This window comes from Pantherophis guttatus, chromosome 17 (genome assembly GCF_059756535.1).
Source record: "Pantherophis guttatus breed Tessera chromosome 17, ASM5975653v1, whole genome shotgun sequence".
NCBI lineage: Eukaryota > Metazoa > Chordata > Lepidosauria > Squamata > Colubridae > Pantherophis > Pantherophis guttatus.
The window spans coordinates 7,396,095-7,418,477 of NC_142079.1; the positions used below are offsets into that span (position 1 = coordinate 7,396,095).

The following is a 22,383-nucleotide window of genomic DNA, read 5'->3' on the forward strand; positions in this document are numbered from 1 at the left end:
TTCCTGAATTTAACTCTGGTTGAAAGGATTGTGGACATATGAAGCCAGACAATGTGCTGAATTTGTGCAACATGGATCTCAGTTTTGAAAGTGCTTTTACAGAAATGCTAAATTCTGAGGGATTGTGGACTTTTTCCTCCACCAATTTCTTTGCTGAAGAGATGATTAACGAACGTGACAAATATAATCTCGTACTATATATGGCAAAATGGAATCTTCCACCAGAAAGGACATATGCAGTCAACAAAGTGTGAACAGTAACCTTGTGAAAGGAAACACAGACAGTACATTCAGATGTGGCACAAAGAAACATTTTTGTAGAAATATCTTAGCCAAATTTTACTTGGGGGGCAGGATTTGCACCTCCGTCTCAAGCGTGAAGCTCTGTATCTCTGCAGAAATAATCAGATGGAATCAACTTTCTCATCCCAGTTGTGACACACAAACAATTCCTGGGGATTTATTCCTGGAGGGTTAAATGGTTAAAGGATGTAACTACTGCTTTAGAAATGTTTTCGTCTGAATTGTGCAAATCAGTCGTTCAGGTAACAAGATTGGGAGAGAGTCTCTTCACTGATATCAGTCGATATTCAGAAAGGTCCATCATCTCTGAGGAAAGAAAGAGGTCCATGGGGACCTTAGACCAATCCAGCTACTGTAACATGGTCCCCCTAAGTATTTCCCGGGTCCAAGTGAGACGATTGAAACAAGACTTTAAAAAGAAGCAGGAAACCATCTCTTTCCTTCAAGTGCAATTCTTTCTTATCCAAGCCCAGCTAATAAGATGCAAGCTGAATTTGCATAAAGGGGCGGTCCCAGATTCTTGGGGAGTTAAAGGGAACGTGGCACTCTCTCAATCTGACATTCCCAGAAAGCTCAGTTCTCCATCATGGCTTGGTCTCTGCTCTTGGCTTTCTTCTTCTTATGGTGCACAGGTAATTTAGGAAGAATTCTAACCTCTGAATTTACCTCTGCCAACATTCAAGGCTTGGAAAGCATCATGTTCAAGCTGTACCTGTGGTTTGATCCTGATGTCACAGCCACCCCCTTCCATGCCTTCCAACCCATCAAAATTCAGTGATGTTTGGATTTCAATCACAGCAGCGCTTCAAAAGACACTCCAAGAGTGGATCTATAGGATGTCCACCTTCATTCTCTTCCTTTTCTTTTTTTTTCAGGAGCCAACTCACAGTTCACCTTGACTCAACCCACAACACAATCATTTCCACGGGGACAACCAGTAAAGCTCTCCTGTACCATGAGCCAAGACAGCCGAGTGGGCAGCTCTTACATGTCTTGGTACCAACAGAAGCCTGGAGAGAGACCCAAATTCCTTCTCTATGACAACAACAACAATGGCAGGTTCTCGGGGACCATAGACAGCTCTGCCAATGCAGCCTATTTAACCATTGGAAACCTCCAGGCTGATGATGAGGGTATTTACTATTGTGGTGGTGCTTACGGCAGTGGCAGCAACTGGTGGTATCCACAGTGATACAATCACTTGCAGAAGTGAGACAAAAACCTCCCCTTGTGAACACTTCCTTCTTCCCCTTCGTGAACCATCAGCCTGGCCTGTGAAATATTTACACAGTTAATACTTAGAGAGCAGAGTCAGTTCTTCTCTCAGCCTTGCTAAGCATAAGGACCTTCTCCTTTTTGGAAAATGAAAAATGGCAAGGATAAATTTGCAACATTCATCAGAGTTGCAATAAAGAAACATTGCATCCATTACATTTTTACTCCCCCCTCACCTTGATTAAAATTGGAAAATATATCACATATTTCTCCTAGAAAGGAAAATAAAAGGAGGCTTGTCTGGTATTGACCTTTCATGGAAATAAAATTCAACTACCATAAGGACTCCAGTTTAGAAAGCAAATCTGATGTAGAATTCAGTTTGAACCAAGAACCATGGTTGGACTATAATTTAAATTTGGGCCAAACCCCAAAATTGGGTGGGTTTCTTTGTTCTTGTTGTTTTACCTTTACAGTCTGTATTTCAATTACATGAGATGTTTGATTTCCAAGATAATACCAGTGGGGTTTAATCTTTGACCATCCAAAAGCAGATGTAGAGGCAAATCTGGCAGAGATTGAGGGGACCGAGATCACAGGGGGCTTCTGTGGCTGAGCCTGAACCGATATCTTCATCCCTAATCTATGATTTTAGCCACTATTTGGTACTTTCTGATTCAAAATCTGGACTGTGCACGTGCCTGCTTCCCTGAACTTTAGAAAGAGCCAACTAACTCCTTCCCCTTTTAGGAATCCTCTTTCAAAAGACGCTGCAATCTGTCTCCACAGAGACTTGGCCATGGGGAGGAACTCTTACTACATTTTTCAAATGTTTTCGGAGGAGAGACCATTTCAGATTGAAACTGAAGATCTAAACTCAAAACACTGCTTTACGTGTGTGTAGATATAGCACCCCAGGCGATAGGCTGAATTTCTACCACATGGATTTCAGTTTGGAAAATGATTTTTCAGAAATCCTAATTTCTCATGAATTCTGGAGGTTTTCTTCCTCCAATTTCTTTGTTAAGGAGGTGAAGAAAATTAAGGTTGACCACTGAGGGATTGTTGAGAGCTTGATGATGGCCAAATTATGTAAACACAGGACACCCAGAATTTTAAAAAATTAAATTATGCAGTGGATCCGGTAAGCTTCCTTGCAAAACTGACAAGCCAAACTGTGCAGCAGGAAACTTCTGACAATGAGTTATGATTAATAAAAGGACAAAATGACAAAATGTAATCTTCCATCAAGAACGACAAGTGTAGTCAACGCAGTGTGAATACTGACCTTATAAAAAACAAACAGATAAATTGACAAGTTGTACAAAGAAATTATGTTGTATGAATCTCTGAGCCAATTTTTATTCAGGATACTTGATTTGCACCTCTGTCCCAAGTGTGAGGCTTCTGTTTCTGCAGAAATAATCAGCTGGAATCAGCACTGTCTTCCCAAGTGTGACACACAAACAATTCCTGGGGATTTATTCCTGGAGGGTTAAATTCTTAAAGAATGTTACCAGTTGTTTGTAAAAAAATTATTTATATTGCAAATCAGGTGTTCAAGTAGTAAGATAGGAAGAGAGTCTGTACATTGATATCAATAGATCTTTATAAAGGCTTAGTAAGGCCACACCTGGAATATTGCATCACTTTTGGTCACCACATTACAAAAAAAAAAAAAAAAACTTGAGATTTTGCAGAGTGCAGAGAAGAGCAACCAAGTTCAAGATTAAAACCTATGAAGAACAGTTGCAAGAATTGGGTATCTCTAGTTTAGGAGGAAGAAGGACTAGATAGAAGTATTCCAGTATTTGAGGGGCTGACACAAGGAAGAGGGGGTCAACTTATTTTTCAAAGCACCAGAGGGCAGAACAAAAAATAATGGACAGAAATGAATCAAAGAGAGAAGCAACCTGGAATTAAGGAGAAACTTCCTAATAGTGACAACACTTAACCAGTGGAAGGGCTGGACTTCAGAAGTCATGGGTGCTTCAACACTTGAGATTTTTAAGAAGAGCCTGGACAGCCATTTGTCAAAATCGTATAGGCTCTTCTGCTTGAGCAGAAGGTTGGACTAGAAGATCTCTAAGGTCCCTTCCAGCTCCATTCTGAATTGAAAGATCCTTTCCTCATCATATAATTGAGGATAAAGTACTTTGATGAGGATCTTAGACCAAGCCAGATGCTGTAACATGGCCGCCCTAAGTATATCAACTGTCTAGAGAGACAAACAAAAGAAGAGATTAAAAGAGGAACAGGAAACCATCTCTTTCCTCCAAGTGAAAGTCTTTTTATCAAAAACTACTAATGAGATGCAAGCTGAATTTGCATAAAGGGGTAAAGCCAGATCCCTGGGGGCGTTTAAAGGGAACACAGCAGTTTCCCAATCTGAGTTTCCAAAAAAGCTCCATTCTGCATCATGGCGAGGTCTCTGCTCTTGGCTTTCTTCTTCTTATGGTGCACAGGTAATTTAGGAAGAATTCTCACCTCTGAATTTTACCTCTGCCAACATTCAAGGCTTGGAAAGCATCATGTTCAAGCTGTACCTGTGGTTTGATCCTGATGTCACAGCCACCCCCTTCCATGCCTTCCAACCCAAAATTCAGGGATGTTTGGATTTCAATCAGAGCAGCTCTTCAAAAGACACTCCAAGAGTGGATCTATAGGATGTCCACCTTCATTCTCTTCCTTTTCTTTTTTTTTCAGGAGCCAACTCACAGTTCACCTTGACTCAACCCACAACACAATCATTTCCACGGGGACAACCAGCAAAGCTCTCCTGTACCATGAGCCAAGACAGCCGAGTGGGCAGCTCTGACATGTCTTGGTACCAACAGAAGCCTGGAGAGAGACCCAAATTCCTTCTCTATGACAACAACAACAATGGCAGGTTCTCGGGGACCATAGACAGCTCTGCCAATGCAGCCTATTTAACCATTGCAAACCTCCAGGCTGAGGATGAGGCTGATTATTATTGTGGTGGTGGTTACAGCAGTGGCAGCAACTGGTGGTATCCACAGTGATACAATCACTTGCAGAAGTGAGACAAAAACCTCCCCTTGCGAACACTTCCTTCTTCCCCTTCGTGAACCATCAGCCTGGCCTGTGAAATATTTACACAGTTAATACTTAGAGAGCAGAGTCAGTTCTTCTCTCAGCCTTGCTAAGCATAAGGACCTTCTCCTTTTTGGAAAATGAAAAACGGTAGAGATAAATTTGCAACATTCATCAGAGTTGCATTAAAGAAACATTGCATTTTTACTCCTTCCCCCCCCCCACCTTGATTAAAATTGGAAAATATATCACATATTTCTCCTAGAAAGGAAAATAAAAGGAGGCTTGTCTGGTATTGACCTTTCATGGAAATAAAATTCAATGACCAAAAAGACTCCAGTTTAGAAAGCAAATCTGATGTAGAATTCAATTTGAACCAAGAATCCTGTTTGGACTATAATTTAAAATATGGGTTTGTACCAAACCCCAAATTTAGTTGGGTTTCTTTGTTCTTGTTGTTGTTGTTTTACCTTTACAGTCTATATTTCAATTACATGAGATGGTTGATTTCCAAGATAAAACCAGTGGGGTTTAATCTTTGACCATTCAAAAGCAGATGTAGAGGCAAATATGGCGGAGATTGAGGGGACCGAGATCACAAGGGGACTTCTGTGGCTGAGCCTGAACCGATATCTTCATCACTAATCTATGATCTTAACTACTATTTGGTACTTTCTGATTCAAAATCTGGACTGTGCACGTGCCTGCTTCCCTGAACTTTAGAAAGAGCCAACTAACTGCTTCCCCTTTTAAGAATCCTCTTTCAAAAGACGCTGCAATCTGTCTCCACAGAGACTTGGCCATGGGGAGGAACTCTTACTACATTTTTCAAATGTTTTCGGAGGAGAGACCATTTCACATTAAAACTGAAGATCTAAACTCAAAACACTGCTTTACGTGTGTGTAGATATGGCACCCCAGGCGATAGGCTGAATTTCTACCACATGGATTTCAGTTTGGAAAATGATTTTTCAGAAATCCTAATTTCTCATGAATTCTGGAGGTTTTCTTCCTCCAATTTGTTAAGGAGATGAAGAAAATTAAGGGATTAATTTTCTGAGGGATTGTTGAGAGCCTGATGATGGCCAAATTATGTAAACACAGGACACCCAGAATTAAAAAAATGAATAAATTATGCAGTGGATCCTGTAAGCTTCCTTGCAAAACTGACAAGCCAAACTGTGCAGCAGGAATTTTCTGACAATGAGTTATGGTTAACAAAAGGACAATATGACAAATATAATCTACTAATTAAGACAAAATGTAATCTTCCATCAAAAATGACAACTGTAGTCAACGCAGTGTGAATACTGACGTTATAAAAAGCAAACAGATAAATTGACAAGTTGTACAAAGAAATTATGTTGTATGAATCTCTGAGCCAATTTTTATTCAGGATACTTGATTTGCAACTCTGTCCCAAGTGTGGGGCTTCCATTTCTGCAGAAATAATCGGCTGGAATCAGCGTCCTCTTCTCAAGTGCGACACACAAACAATTCCTAGGGATTTATTCCTGGAGGGTTAAATGCTTAAAGAATGTTACCAGTTCTTCAGGGGGAAAAAAAAACTTTATTTTGCAAATCAATTGTTCAAATAATAAGATTGGAAAAGTCTATACATTGATAGACCAATCAATCTTTATAAAAGTTTAGTAAGACCACACTTTGAATTCTGCATCCAGTTTTGGTCACCACATTACAAAAAAGATGCTGAGACTTTGGAAAGAGTGCAGAGAAGAGCAACTAAGATGATTAAAAGGCCTGGAGATTAAAACCTATGAAGAACAGCTGCAAGAATTGGGTATAACTGTTCTAGAAAGAAGGAGGACTAGGAGGTGACACGATAGAAGTATTCAAGTATTTGAGGGGCTGCCACAAAGAAGAGGGGGTCAACTTATTTTTCAAAGCACCGAAGGGCAGAACAAGAAACAATGGATGGAAATGAATCAAGGAGAGAAGCAATTGGAATTGAGGAGAAACTTCCTAACATTGAGAAGAATTATCCAATGGAACAGCTTGCCTTTAGACATTGTGGGTGCTCCAACACTTGAGGTTTTTAAGAAGAGCCTGGACAGTCATTTGTCCAGAATGGTATATGCTCTTCTGCTTGAGGAGAAGGTTGGACTAGAAGATCTCTAAGGTCCCTTCCAGCTCCATTCTGAATTGAAAGATCCTTTCCTCATCATATAATTGAGGATAAAGTACTTTGATGAGGATCTTAGACCAAACCAGATGCTGTAACATGGCCGCCCTAAGTATATCAACTGTCTAGAGAGACAAACAAAAGAAGAGATTAAAAGAGGAACAGGAAACCATCTCTTTCCTCCAAGTGAAAGTCTTTTTATCAAAAACTACTAATGAGATGCAAGCTGAATTTGCATAAAGGGGTAAAGCCAGATCCCTGGAGGGAGTTTAAAGGGAACACGGCAGTTTCCCAATCTCAGTTTCCCAGAAAGCTCAGTTCTCCATCATGGCCTGGTCTCTGCTCTTGGCTTTCTTCTTCTTATGGTGCACAGGTAATTTAGGAAGAGTTCTCACCCCTGAATTTTACCTCTGCCAACATGAACGGGTTGGGAAAAATCAGATTCAAGCTGTAACTGTTACAGCCACCCTCTTACATACCTTCCAACCCATCGAAATTTAGTGATGTCTGGATTTCAATCAGAAATCAGCTCTTCGAAACATACTCTAAGATGTGGATGAATCGGATGTCTCTCTTCATTCTCTTCCCTTTTTTTTATTTTCAGGAGCCAACTCACAGTATACCTTGACTCAACCTGCTGCAGAATCGTTCCCTCCAAGAGAACCTGCAAAGATCTCATGTACCATGAGCCGAGACAGCCAAGTGGGCAGTTATACCATATCTTGGTACCAACAGAAGGCTGGAGAGAGACCCAAATACCTTCTCTATGGTAGCAACAGCAATGGCCGGTTCACGGGATCCAAGGACACTTCTGCCAATGCAGCCTATTTAACCATTACAAACCTCCAGGCTGATGATGAGGGTATTTACTATTGTGGTGGTGCTTACAGCAGTGGCAGCAACTGGTGGTATCCACAGTGATACACTCACTTGCAGAAGTGAGACAAAAACCTCCCCTTGTGCTTACTTGCAAACACTTCCTCCTTCACCCGAACTAACTGTCAGCCTGGCCTGGGAAATACTGACACAATTAATATTTAAGAACCAGCTCAGTTCTTCTCTCATTCTTAGTCAGTGTGAGATCTTGTCCTGCCTCATTTTTGAGTAAAATAAAAAATAAATTCAAAACTTCCATCACGGTTGCAATAAAAAAAAAACCCTTGCATTCAGTAAAATTTTTACCATGGTTTTTTTTCCCCTCTTTGCTTAACATTTCAAAATATATCATGTATTTCTCCTAGGATGGAAAATAAAAGGAGGCTGGTCTAGTATTGACTTCTTTATGGGAAATGCAATTTAACAACCAAAAGAACTCCAGTTTACAAAGCAAATCTGATGCAGAATTCAGTTTGAACCAAGAATCAAGTTTGGACTTGAACTTAAAATATAGATTCCTGCCAAACCTCAAATGTTGGTGGGTTTTTTTGTTCTTGTTTTTTACCGTCATACCTCTATATTTCAATTGTATGAGATGTTTGATTTCCAAGATAAAACCAGTGGGATATTTGTTGTACCGCTCAAAAGCAGACATAAAGGCAAATTTGGCTGAGAGAGATTGGGGGGACCGAGGTCTCACAGGGGCAGTGGTGAAATTCAAATTTTTTTACTACCGGTTCTGTGGGCGTGCCTTGGTGGGTGTGGCAGGGAAAGGATACTGCAAAATCCCCATTACCTCCCCACTCCTGGGAGAAGGATTTTGCAAAATCTCCATTCCCACCCCACTCTGGGGCCAGCCAGAGGTGGCATTTGTCGGTTCTCCGAACTACTCAAAATTTCCGCTACCGATTCCCCGAACCTCTCAAAATTTCCTCTACCGGTTCTCCAGAGCCTGTCAGAACCTGCTGGATTTCACCCCTGCATAGTGTTGTGGCCCATCAGCAGCCTGTGCAGTTAGTAGCTGATTCCGACAGCAAGGAGGCTGGTGTGGTGCTGTGCCAGCAGCCTGTGCAGCTGGCGCTTGAGTCAGACAGTGAGGAGGCTGGAGAAGATGTGGTGCCAGAGGCAGGGATTCATCCAGGGCCTTCAGAAGCTCCAGAAGCTCTCATAAGTGAAGAGGAAGAAGAGGAGGAGCCTCTTCTCGATGCACGAGTGCGCAGAATTGCAAAAAGGCAGGAGTGGCTCCTCAGGAGGAGGTCTCCTCAAGAGTAAGGTTTGGGGCTTATTGGCTATTCCCCTAGCCTATTTAAGGAAGGACGATGACTGATGCAATTTGCAGGAAACAACTTCGTTCAAATGCCTCCGTGTATTGATTCCAGAAACATTTGATTCGGCTCTTGTTTCTCTCTTATCAGTTTTCCTGCAAATTGTTTCTGGGCATTCTGCCAACCACAGTAAGATTACGGTTAACTGAAATACTGTGCCTCAGAATTGTGTTATTATTCTTTGGATTCTTGTCGGGTGCTAATGAAGTTAAATTAACAGCCCTTGTTCAGAAAAGACTGATTTAAATTGTACTTGTGTTCGAAGAACTACTAAGAAAGCTCATTAGTAGTCCTTAATTAGTAAACTAAGGTTTGTACGGACTTTGTGTGTGCTGCATTCTTTGGGGTCCGTAGCTGGGGCAGAACACACAAGGGGCTTCTGTGGCTGAACCTGAGCTGATCTCTTCATCCCTAATCTATGACTTTAACCACTATTTGGCACTTTTCTATTTGAATGTGGTTGCAAATGCAAGCTTCCCTGAGCTTTAAAAAGAACCAACTGCTTCCCCTTTTAAGAACCCCCTCTCAAAAGATGATGCAATCTGTCTCAACAGAGGTTTGGCCATGGGGAGGAGCTCTTACTACATTTTAAAAATATTTTTAGAGGAGAGACAATGTCAAATTGAAGCTGAATATCTAAACTAAAAACACGGCTTTACTTCAGTGTGGACAGAGCAACCCAGGAGATATGCTGAATTTCTCCAACATGGATTTCAGATTGGAAAATGATTGTACAAAAATCCTAATTTCTCGGGGATTCTGAAGTTTTTAGTAATATAAAATAAAGGCTTCGACATCAAGTTCGCCAGGAAATTGACCAAATAATGTGAACACAAGAACCCCAGAGTTAAAATCTATTAAATTAGGCAGTGGATCTTCTACGCTTCCTTGCAAAACTGACAACCTAAAGTGTGCAGCAAGAAAGTTCTGACAATAAGCTATGATTAACGAAAGAACAATATGATAAATATAATCTCCTACTAATGATGACAAAACGTAATCTTGCATCAAGAGTGACAGATGTAGTCAACTAAATGTGAATAGTGACCTTTTAAAAAGAATCAAATAAATGGACAATTTGTATAAAGAAAGTTTTTTGTAATATCTGAGCCAATTTTTATTCAGGGTGCTTGATTTGCACCTCTGTCCCAAGTGTGGGGCTTCCATTTCTGCAGAAATAATCAGCTGGAATCAACATTCTCATCCAAAGTTTGACACACAAACAATTCCTGGGGATTTATTCCTGGAGGGTTAAATGCTTAAAGAATGTTACCAGTTCTTCAGGGAAAAAAAAACTTTATTTTGCAAATCAGTTGTTCAAGTAATAAGATTGGAAGAGTCTATACATTGATAGACCAATCAATCTTTATAAAACTTTAGTAAGACCACACCTTGAATTCTGCATCCAGTTTTGGTCACCACATTATAAAAAAAATGCTGAGACTTTGGAAAGAGTGCAGAGAAGAGCAACTAAGATGATTAAAAAGCCTGGAGATTAAAACCTATGAAGAACAACTGCAAGAATTGGATATGGCTACTCGAGAAAGAAGGAGGACTAGGAGGTGACACGATAGAAGTATTCAAGTATTTGAGGGACTGCCACAAAGAAGACGGGGTCAACTTATTTTTCAAAGCACCGAAGGGCAGAACAAGAAACAATGGATGGAAATGAATCAAGGAGAGAAGCAACCTGGAATTGAGGAGAAACTTCCTAACATTGAGAAGAATTATCCAATGGAACAGCTTGCCTTTAGACATTGAGGGTGCTTAATCCTTGGAGGTTTTCAAGAAGAGGCTGGACAGTCATTTGTCCAGAATGGTATAGGGTCTTCTACTTGAGCAGAAGATTGGCCTAGAAGATGGCCAAAATCCCTTCAGGCTCCATTCTGAATTGAAAGGTCCTCTCCTCATCATATATAAGGACGGAATACATCGATGGAGATCTTAGACCAAACCAGCTACTGTAACATGGCCGCCCTAAGTATATCAACTGTCTAGAGAGACAAACGAAAGAAGAGATAAAAAGAGGAACAGAAAACCATCTCTTTCCTCCAAGTGAAATTCTTTTTTATCAAAAACTACTAATCAGATGCAAGTTGAATTTGCATAAAGGGGTAAAGCCAGATCCCTGGGGCAGTTTAAAGGGAACATGGCAGTTTCCCAATCTCAGTTTCCCAGAAAGCTCAGTTCTCCATCATGGCCTGGTCTCTGCTCTTGGCTTTCTTCTTCTTATGGTGCACAGGTAATTTAGGAAGAGTTCTCACCCCTGAATTTTACCTCTGCCAACATGAACGGGTTGGGAAAAATCAGATTCAAGCTGTAACTGTCACAGCCACCCCCTTCCATACCTTCCAACCCATCGAAATTTAGTGATGTCTGGATTTCAATCAGAAATCAGCTCTTCGAAACATACTCTAAGATGTGGATGAATCGGATGTCTCTCTTCATTCTCTTCCCTTTTTTTTATTTTCAGGAGCCAACTCACAGTATACCTTGACTCAAACTGCTGCAGAATCGTTCCCTCCAAGAGAACCTGCAAAGATCTCATGTACCATGAGCCGAGACAGCCAGGTGGGTAGTCATAACATCTATTGGTACCAACAGAAGGCTGGAGAGAGCCCCAAATACCTTCTCTATGATAGCAACAGCAATGGCCGGTTCACGGGGTCCAAGGACACTTCTGCCAATGCAGCCTATTTAACCATTACAAACCTCCAGGCTGAGGATGAGGCTGATTACTATTGTGGTGGTCCTTACAGCAGTGGCAGCAACTGGTGGTATCCACAGTGATACACTCACTTGCAGAAGTGAGACAAAAACCTCCCCTTGCGAACATTTCCTTCTTCCCCTTTGTGAACCATCAGCCTGGCCTGTGAAGTACTGACACAGTTAATACTTAAAGAGCAGAGTCAGTTCTTCTCTCAGCCTTGCTAAGCATAAGGACCTTCTCCTTTTTGGCAAATGAAAAATGGCAGGGATAAATTTGCAATATTCATCATAATTGCAATAAAGAAACATTGAAAGGTCCTCTCCTCAACATGTCTATGAGATCTTTCGGGACCTCGGATTGATACTCTGAAACCAGCTACTGCCACCCGTAAGTATTTCTTGAGCCAGAGAGAGACAAACCACCCCAAATTCTAGAGGATTTATTCCTGGAGAGATAAGAACCTAGAAAAGTCTATGAATACTTTGAGAAAGTTTTTGTCTGGATTTTGCAAATCAGTTGTTCAAGAAACGAAGTGGGAGAAAGTCTGCTTGTAGATATATTTTTTAAAAAAAGATCTTGAGAAAAGTCCTCTTCTATCCATCATATACAAGGACAAAAAGAGATCCACTGGGATCTTAGACCGAACCAGCTACTTTAACAGGGTCATCTTAAGTATTTCTAAGAGTGATGAATGTAACAAGTGATAAAAAGAGGGACAGGAACCCATCTCTTTCCTTCGAGGACAACTCTTCTTATCCAAACCCAGCTAATGAGATGCAAGCTGAATTTGCATAAAGGGGAGGACTCCGATTTTGGGAGGGTTAAGGGGATTATAACAGTCTTCCAATTTGAGTTTCCCAGAAAGATCAGCTCTTCATCATGGCACAGTCTCTGCTCTTGGCCTTCTTCTTCTTATGGTGCACAGGTAATTTAGGAAAAATCCTCGCCTCTGTAATTTTTCACTGCCAGCATTCCAGGCTTGGAAAGCATCAAGTTGAAGCTTTAACAGCGGTTTGATCCTAATATCAAAGCTACTCTCTTGCATGCCTTCCAACCCAATGCAAATTCAGTGATCTCTGGATTGCAATCAGAGCTGCTTTTCCAAAGATACTCCAAGAGTAGATCTATAGGATGTCTCTCTTCATTCTCTTCCTTTTTTTAATTTTTTTATTTTCAGGAGCCAACTCACAGGTTACCTTGACTCAACCTGCGGCACAATCATTTCCTCCGGGACAACCAGCAAAGATCTCATGTACCATGAGCCGAGACAACCAAGTGAGCAATCATATCATGTCTTGGTACCAACAGAAGGCTGGAGAGAGCCCCAAACACCTTCTCTATGACAACAGCAACAATGGCCGCTTCAATGGGTCGAAGGACACCTCTGCCAATGCAGCCTATTTAACCATTACAAACCTCCAGGCTGAGGATGAGGCTGATTATTATTGTGCTGGTTATTACAGCAGTGGCGGCAACTTGTGGTATCCACAGTGATACACTCACTTGCAGAAGTGAGACAAAAACCTCCCCTTGTGCTTACTTGTAAACACTTCCTTCTTCACCTGAACTAACCGTCAGCCTGGCCTGGGAAATACTGACACAATTAATATTTAAGAACCAGCTCAGTTCTTCTCTCATTCTTAGTCAGTGTGAGATCTTGTCCTGCCTCATTTTTGAGTAAAATAAAAAATAAATTCAAAACTTCCATCACGGTTGCAATAAAAAAAAAAACCCTTGCATTCAGTAAAATTTTTACCATGGTTTTTTTTCCCCTCTTTGCTTAACATTTCAAAATATATCATGTATTTCTCCTAGGATGGAAAATAAAAGGAGGCTGGTCTAGTATTGACTTCTTTATGGGAAATGCAATTTAACAACCAAAAGAACTCCAGTTTACAAAGCAAATCTGATGCAGAATTCAGTTTGAACCAAGAATCAAGTTTGGACTTGAACTTAAAATATAGATTCCTGCCAAACCTCAAATGTTGGTGGGTTTTTTTGTTCTTGTTTTTTACCTTCATACCTCTATATTTCAATTGTATGAGATGTTTGATTTCAAAGATAAAACCAATGGGATATTTGTTGTACCGCTCAAAAGCAGACATAAAGGCAAATTTGGCTGAGAGAGATTGGGGGGACCGAGGTCACACAGGGGCAGTGGTGAAATTCAAATTTTTTTACTACCGGTTCTGTGGGCATGGCTTGGTGGGTGTGGCAGGGAAAGGATACTGCAAAATCCCCATTACCTCCCCACTCCTGGGAGAAGGATTTTGCAAAATCTCCATTCCCACCCCACTCTGGGGCCAGCCAGAGGTGGCATTTGTCGGTTCTCCGAACTACTCAAAATTTCCGCTACCGATTCCCCGAACCTCTCAAAATTTCCTCTACCGGTTCTCCAGAGCCTGTCAGAACCTGCTGGATTTCACCCCTGCATAGTGTTGTGGCCCATCAGCAGCCTGTGCAGTTAGTAGCTGATTCCGACAGCAAGGAGGCTGGTGTGGTGCTGTGCCAGCAGCCTGTGCAGCTGGCGCTTGAGTCAGACAGTGAGGAGGCTGGAGAAGATGTGGTGCCAGAGGCAGGGATTCATCCAGGGCCTTCAGAAGCTCCAGAAGCTCTCATAAGTGAAGAGGAAGAAGAGGAGGAGCCTCTTCTCGATGCACGAGTGCGCAGAATTGCAAAAAGGCAGGAGTGGCTCCTCAGGAGGAGGTCTCCTCAAGAGTAAGGTTTGGGGCTTCTTGGCTACTCCCCTAGCCTATTTAAGGAAGGATGATGACTGATGCAATTTGCAGGAAACAACTTCGTTCAAATGCCTCCGTGTATTGATTCCAGAAACATTTGATTCAGCTCTTGTTTCTCTCTTATCAGTTTTCCTGCAAATTGCTTCTGGGCATTCTGCCAACCACAGTAAGATTACGGTTAACTGAAATACTGTGCCTCAGAATTGTGTTATTATTCTTTGGATTCTTGTCGGGTGTTAATGAAGTTAAATTAACAGCCCTTGTTCAGAAAAGACTGATTTAAATTGTACTTGTGTTCGAAGAACTACTAAGAAAGCTCATTAGTAGTCCTTAATTAGTAAACTAAGGTTTGTACGGACTTTGTGTGTGCTGCATTCTTTGGGGTCCGTAGCTGGGGCAGAACACACAAGGGGCTTCTGTGGCTGAACCTGAGCTGATCTCTTAATCTCTAATCTATGACTTTAACCACTATTTGGCACTTTTCAATTCGAATTCGAATGTGGTTGCAAATGCAAGCTTCCCTGAGCTTTAAAAAGAACCAACTGCTTCCCCTTTTAAGAACCCTCTCTCAAAAGATGATGCAATCTGTCTCAACAGAGGTTTGGCCATGGGGAGGAGCTCTTACTACATTTTAAAAATATTTTTAGAGGAGAGACAATGTCAAATTGAAGCTGAATATCTAAACTAAAAACACGGCTTTACTTCAGTGTGGACAGAGCAACCCAGGAGATATGCTGAATTTCTCCAACATGGATTTCAGTTTGGAAAATGATTGTAGAAAAATCCTAATTTCTCGGGGATTCTGAAGTTTTTAATATAAAATAAAGGCTTCAATATCAAGTTCACTGGGAAATTGACCAAATAATGTGAACACAAGAACCCCAGAGTTAAAATCTATTAAGTTAGGCAGTGGATCTTCTACGCTTCCTTGCAAAACTGACAACCTAAAGTGTGCAGCAAGAAAGTTCTGACAATAAGCTATGATTAACGAAAGAACAATATGATAAATATAATCTCCTACTAATGATGACAAAATGTAATCTTGCATCAAGAGTGACAGATGTAGTCAACTAAATGTGAATAGTGACCTTTTAAAAAGAATCAAATAAATGGACAATTTGTACAAAGAAAGTTTTTTGTAATATCTGAGCCAATTTTTATTCAGGGTGCTTGATTTGCACCTCTGTCCCAAGCGTGAGGCTTCCATTTCTGCAGAAATAATCAGCTGGAATCAACATTCTCATCCAAAGTTTGACACACAAACAATTCCTGGGGATTTATTCCTGGAGGGTTAAAGGCTTAAAGAATGTTACCAGTTCTTCAGGGGAAAAAAAACTTTATTTTGCAAATCAATTGTTCAAGTAATAAGATTGGAAGAGTCTATACATTGATAGACCAATCAATCTTTATAAAACTTTAGTAAGACCGCACCTTGAATTCTGCATCCAGTTTTGGTCACCACATTACAAAAAAATGTTGAGACTTTGGAAAGAGTGCAGAGAAGAGCAACTAAGATGATTAAAAGGCCTAGAGATTAAAACCTATGAAGAACAGTTGCAAGAATTGGGTATGGCTACTCTAGAAAGAAGAAGGACTAGGGGGTGACACGATAGAAGTATTCAAGTATTTGAGGGGCTGCCACAAAGAAGAGGGGGTCAACTTATTTTTCAAAGCACCGAAGGGCAGAACAAGAAACAATGGATGGAAATGAATCAAGGAGAGAAGCAACCTGGAATTGAGGAGAAACTTCCTAACATTGAGAAGAATTATCCAATGGAACAGCTTGCCTTTAGACATTGAGGGTGCTCCAACACTTGAGGTTTTCAAGAAGAGCCTGGACAGTCATTTGTCCAGAATGGTATAGGGTCTTCTGCTTGAGCAGAAGGTTGGACTAGAAGATCTCTAAGGTCCCTTCCAGCTCCATTCTGAATTGAAAGGTCCTTTCCTCATCATATAATTGAGAATAAAGTACTTTGATGAGGATCTTAGACCAAACCAGATGCTGTAACATGGCCACCCTAAGTATATCAATGGTCTAGAGAGACGAACCAAAGAAGAGATAAAAAGAGGAACAGGAAACCATCTCTTTCCTCCAAGTGAAATTCTTTTTTATCAAAAACTACTAATGAGATGCAAGTTGAATTTGCATAAAGGGGTAAAAGCCAGATCCCTGGAGGGAGTTTAAAGGGAACACGGCAGTCTCCCAGTCTGAGTTTACCAGAAAGCTCATTTCTCCATCATGGCCTGGTCTCTGCTCTTGGCTTTCTTCTTCTTATGCTGCACAGGTAATTTAGGAAGAGTTCTCACCCCTGAATTTACATCTGAGAACATTCATGGTTTGTAAAGGATCAGGTTCAAGCTGTTACTTTGGTTTGATCCTGATGTCAGAGCCACCCCCTTCCATGCCTTCCAACCCATCGAAACTTAGTGATGTCAGAGCAGCTCTTCAAAAGGTACTCCAAGAGTGGATGAATAGGATGTCTCTCTTCATTCTCTTCCCTTTTTTTAATTTTATTTTCAGGAGCCAACTCACAGTATACCTTGACTCAGCCGGCATCACAATCGTTTCCCCCGGGAGAAACAGTAAAGATCTCATGTAAGATGAGCCAAGACAGCCAAGTGGGCAGCTATAGCATATCTTGGTACCAACAGAAGGCTGCAGAGAGCCCCAAATACCTTCTCTATAATGCTGGCAGCAATGGCCGGTTCACGGGGTCCAAGGACACTTCTGCCAATGCAGCCTATTTAACCGTTACAAACGTCCTGACTGAGGATGAGGGTGATTACTATTGTGCTGGTGGTTACGGCAGTGGCAGCAACTGGTGGTATCCACAGTGATACACTCACTTGCAGAAGTGAGACAAAAACCTCCTCTTGCAAACACTTCCTTCTTCCTCTTAGTGAACCATCAGCCTGGCCTGCGAAATAGTGACACAGTTAATAGACTCAGTTCTTCTCACAGCCTTGCTAAGCATAAAGACTTTCTGCTTCACCGTTGAATCAAATGAAAAATGAAGGGAGTGAATTCTCAACCTTCATCATGGTTGCAATAAAAAAAACATTGCATTCAGTACATTTTTACTGGTTAAAATTTCAAAATATAACAGGTATTTCTCACAGGAAGGAAAATGAAAGGAGTCTGGTCTGGTATTGGCTTTTTATGGGAATGCAGTTCAACTCCCAAAAGAACACCGGTTCAGAAAACAAATCTGATGTAGAATTAAGTTGTTGGATTCAACATCAGGTCAGCCAGGATTTGACCAAATTACTGTATATCAACCTAAGACACCCAGAGTTAAAATTGCTTAAATTATGCACTGGATCGTCTAAGCTTCTTTGTAAAACTGACAAGCTTCAGGAAACTTCTGCATAGAACAAGATAGGATTAGGAAGGTTTTTTTTTTTTTTTGAAAAGTTTTTCAGTTTTATTTGCCTTGGTAGTACAGTGGTCTAAAGCACCCTGTTATTAAGACCAGCTGCCTGCAATTACTGCAGGTTCGAATCACGCCAAGGCTCAAGGTTGACTCAGCCTTCCATCCTTTCTAAGGTAGGTAAATTGAGAACCCAGTTGTGGGGGCAATAAGCTGACTTTGTATAAATATACAAAAGGATGAAGGCTATTGGTTAACGCATTGTAAGCCACCCTGAGTCTCCGGAGAAGGGCGGCATATAAATCAAATTAAAAATTTAAAAAAATTAAATTAAAAAATTATTTCTTGTGCACCTAATATAAAATGTACATTTTCTTATACATAATTAATCATACATATACATGTTTTCCTTAAAGAAAGCATTAAAATAAGGCATTTTAATTTACATTCGGAGTTGCTCTTCTACCCTTTCTTCCCTCATTTTGCAACAAAACTTTCTTCTTCTCCTCCCCTTCTCTTCCTTCCTCTATCTCCTCCTACTTTCTCCTTCCTCCTCTCCTACCTCATCCTACTTCCCCTTCCTTTCCCTCACTCCTCTCTTCTTTTCCCCCTTCTCACCTTCTCTCCTACTCCTGTCCCCTCCCCTTCCTTCCTCTCCTTTTCCCTTCCTTCCCTTCCTCTTCCTCCCTCTCCTCTAGGATTAGGAAGGCTACAAGCCCCCACTACGATTAATGAAAGGACAACCCAACAAATATAATCTTGTACTAAATATCGCAAAATGTAATCTTGCACCGAAAAACATTTGTGCGCAACTAATTGTGAACATATGACCATATGAAAGGAAATACATGGAGTTACATTAATACATTAAGTTGTTGTTCAAAGAACACTTTTTGTATAAATATCTGTGCCAAATTTTATTTGGTGGGCTTGATTTGCACTTCAGTCCCAAGCATGTGACTCTCTATTTCTGCAGACATAATGAGCTGGAATCATCTTTCTCATCCCACAAGGGACACCCAAACAATTCCTGGAGATTTATTCTTGGAGGGTTAAATGCTTAAAGGATGTTACCAATGCAGTGGTGAGATTCAAATTTTTTTACTACCAGTTCTGTGGGCGTGGCTTGGTGGGCTTGGCAGGAGAAGGTTACTGCAAAATCCCCATTTCCTCCCGATCAGCTGGGACTCGGGAGGCAGAGACTAGATGGGGGCAGGGCCAGTCAGAAGTGGTAGTTACTGGTTCTCCAAACTACTCAAAATTTTCACTACCGGTTCTCCAGAACTGGTTAGAACCTGCTGAATGCCACCTCTGTACCAATGGTTTAGAAACAATTTTGTTTGAATTTTGCAAATCAGTTGTTCAAGGAATAAGCAGTGGTGTGGTGGCCTAGAAGTGGAGCTCTCGCCTCACAGTCAGGAGGCTGTGAGTTCAATCCTAGGTAGAGGCAGATATTTCTCTCTCTGGGCACATTGAGAATATATCTGCTGAACAACACTCCGCACCGGTGACAGTAAGGGCATCCGGCCATTAAAACACTCTGCTAGCTCCATTCAGTTGCCCAGAATTCACCCCACAAGGGATTATGGGGTCATTAAAAGAAGATGATGATGAGTTGTTCAAGGAATAGGATTGGAAGAAAGGCTGTTGCTTGATAGCAATAGATCCTGAGAAAGGTTCTCTCCTCATCATATATGAGGACAGAAAGAGGTCCACAGAGATCTTGGAACCAAACCAGCTACTGCAACATGGCCACCCTAAGTATCTCCAGGTCCCAAGAGAAAAGAATGAAGCCACTACTAAACCAATACCAGAACAACCAGCCCATTGCTCTCTCATTAGACGGCTTGATGCAAGAAAATAAATAAGCATCGATTTCATGAAGGTTCCTCTCTGTTGGGACATATGAACCAACGAGAAGTCTGGAAAGGAGGAGGAGGAGCAAACCATGCAAATGGATTCTGGGGTAAAAGAGAGTTGATCTAAGAAGCCCCCAATAAAAGGCACTTGCATTAAAGCAGAAGCTGAATTTCCAGCAGCCCCAGAACTTCTCAAAATGTTGGGAGCATCTCTCATTGTCCTTCTGGGGATCTGGTGCACAGGTGAGTGAAGGATCACCTTATACAAGAACCTTCCCAAGTAATGAACCCAAGAACACAAACCTAGAGTTTTATTCTCTCCCCAGGATGCAATTCCCAGCCTACAGTGATTCAGGAATCCTCCATGTCACCTGCCCCAGGACAGACAGTCAAACTCTCCTGTTCCCTGAGCAGTGGACAAGTAACATCTTATGAACAATCCTGGTATCAACAGAAAGAAGGAGGTTCTCCAAAATTCCTTTATTATTACTACAGCAGTGCAACCGCAGGCACTGGAGACCTCAGCCGCTTCTCTGCCTCCAAGGAAAGCAACCAAAATAAATGGTATTTGACCATCAGGGACATCCAGCCAGGAGACGAGGCTGATTATTACTGTGCTGTGTGGTATGGTGCTAGTAGTGCGTTCCACAGTGATACAAACCCAGGAGGAACTGAGACAAAAACCTCCAAGAGAAGAAAGAGCAGCAGCGTTCAAGAGTCCTTTCAGTGATCTCAATTCTTCAAGCAACATCCCTTTTCTCTCAAGTTGAGACAGAAGATTCAATGAAGGTGGCCTCTTCTTTTTGAGTAGCAGATAGAAGCTGCCCTTGATGTTATGCTTGATTGAAAAAAAATCTCTTTGAACCTTCCAGAGTCCTTGCTAACTTGCAAAACATTCCTGGCCTGCTCTCAAGTTGCCATAGGCAAGGGGGATGGGGAAATGGCAAAGCAGCACAGCAACCAAAAAACAAAAGCACATTCCAGACATATCTCTCTCAAGGCTTTAGTTTCTTGAAAAGGAACTGCTGTTTTCTGATATATTAGACTCTCTCTTTGTTAGCTGTTTTTTTTCCCCCCTAATTTCTTTTCTATCTCTCCTGAGAACTTGCTGGACAAAAAGGGGAGATGTAACAGCTTGGAGAATGTTAGCAGTTCTTGAGAAAAGGTTTTGTTGAATTTTGCAAATCGCTTGTTCAACAAACAACATTGGGAGAAAGATTGCTGCCTGATTTCAATACGTCTTGAGAAAGCTCCTCTCCCCTCCCTTACCTCCCCTCCCCTCCCTTCCTCTCTCCTATTCTCCTCTCCCCTCCCCTCCTCTCCTCCTCTCCTAACATCACTATGCAAATCAGACAGCAGGAATGTCAACAGCATTTTGTCCCACCGTCCTTGTGACAAATGGATGAAACAACAGATAGGATGAATAGAGTTGATCCTGAATAAACTGAGAAGAGGGAGATCATTTGGCCATTGGCTACTTCCAGGATGTATTTTGAGATCCCAAGGAAGAGTTGAGAGGAGTGACTGGCCCAAACCACCGATCTTGCTTCCATGCCAGGTGGAGAAACAGGATCCAAGCTAGTCCATTCCTAAACCAATAGCTGACCAAAATCCTCTACAAACTCTCAGGAGACACCTTGATGCAAGAAAATAAGTAAGCATCACCTGCATGAAGGTGCCCCTCTACTGAGACACGTGAACCAATGAGAAGTCAGGAAATGAGGAGGAGGAGCAAACCATGCAAATAAGCCCTGGGGGAAAAAAAGAGGGTTGATCGAAGAAGCCCCCCAATAAAAGGTACTTGCGTTAACAGAGGGGCTCAATCACCAGAAGCCCAAGAAGGTCTCAACATGTTGGGAGCATCTCTCATTGTCCTTTTGGGGATCTGGTGCACAGGTGAGTGAAGGATCACCAGGTCAAGGATCTTCCCCTAGTAATGACCCCAAGAACACAAATTTAGACAATTATTCTCTTCCCAGGATCCAGTTCCCAGCCTACAGTGATTCAGGAATCCTCCATGTCACCTGCCCCAGGACAGACGGTCAAACTTTCTTGTTCCCTGAGCAGTGGATCAGTAACAACTTATCACCAATCCTGGTATCAACAAAAAGAAGGAGGTTCTCCAAAATTCCTTTATTATTACTACAGCAGTGCAACCGCAGGCACTGGAGACCTCAGCCGCTTCTCTGCCTCCAAGGAAAGCAGCCAAAATAAATGGTATTTGACCATCAGGGACATCCATCCAGAAGACGAGGCTGATTATTACTGTGCTTTATGGTATGGGGCTAGTAGTGCGTTCCACAGTGATACAAACCCAGGAGGAACTGAGACAAAAACCTCCAAGAGAAGAAAGAGCAACAGCGTTCAAGAGTCCTTTCAGTGATCTCAATTCTTCAAGCCACATCCCTTTTCTCCCTTTATGCTTACTCCAGCAGTACAACCGCCAGTTCTGGAGACCTCAGCCGCTTCTCTGCCTCCAGGGAAAACAACCAAAATAAATGGCATTTGACCATCAGCAATGTCCAACCAGAAGATGAGGCTGACTACCACTGTGCTGTGTGGGATATGTCTGAAAATATGTTACACAGTGATAGAAACCCAAGAGGAACTGAGACCAAAAATCTCACAATGCAAGAGGGAGCAGCTGTGTTCAAGGGTCCTTTTTAGTGATTTCAGTTCTTCAAGCAACATCCAAGGAAGGCGAGCTATTTCACGATCATATATGATGTAATCATCATCTTCTTCTTTTAACAACCCTGTAATCCCTTGCAGGGTGGACTCTGGGCAAC

The 22,383-nt window shown here is 41.6% G+C and overlaps 2 gene segments (V, D, J or C); both read left to right on the top strand.

Moving 5' to 3' along the window:
- The window catches only part of LOC132709600 (immunoglobulin lambda-1 light chain-like), a 105,922-nt gene that overhangs the window by 33,075 nt on the left and 50,464 nt on the right, over positions 1 to 22,383 (top strand).
- The window catches only part of LOC132709602 (immunoglobulin lambda constant 6-like), a 59,331-nt gene continuing 40,972 nt past the window's right edge, over positions 4,025 to 22,383 (top strand). The window contains 1 exon segment of the C gene segment in view: positions 4,025 to 4,528. Within this exon segment, the coding sequence occupies positions 4,305 to 4,528 (224 nt within the window).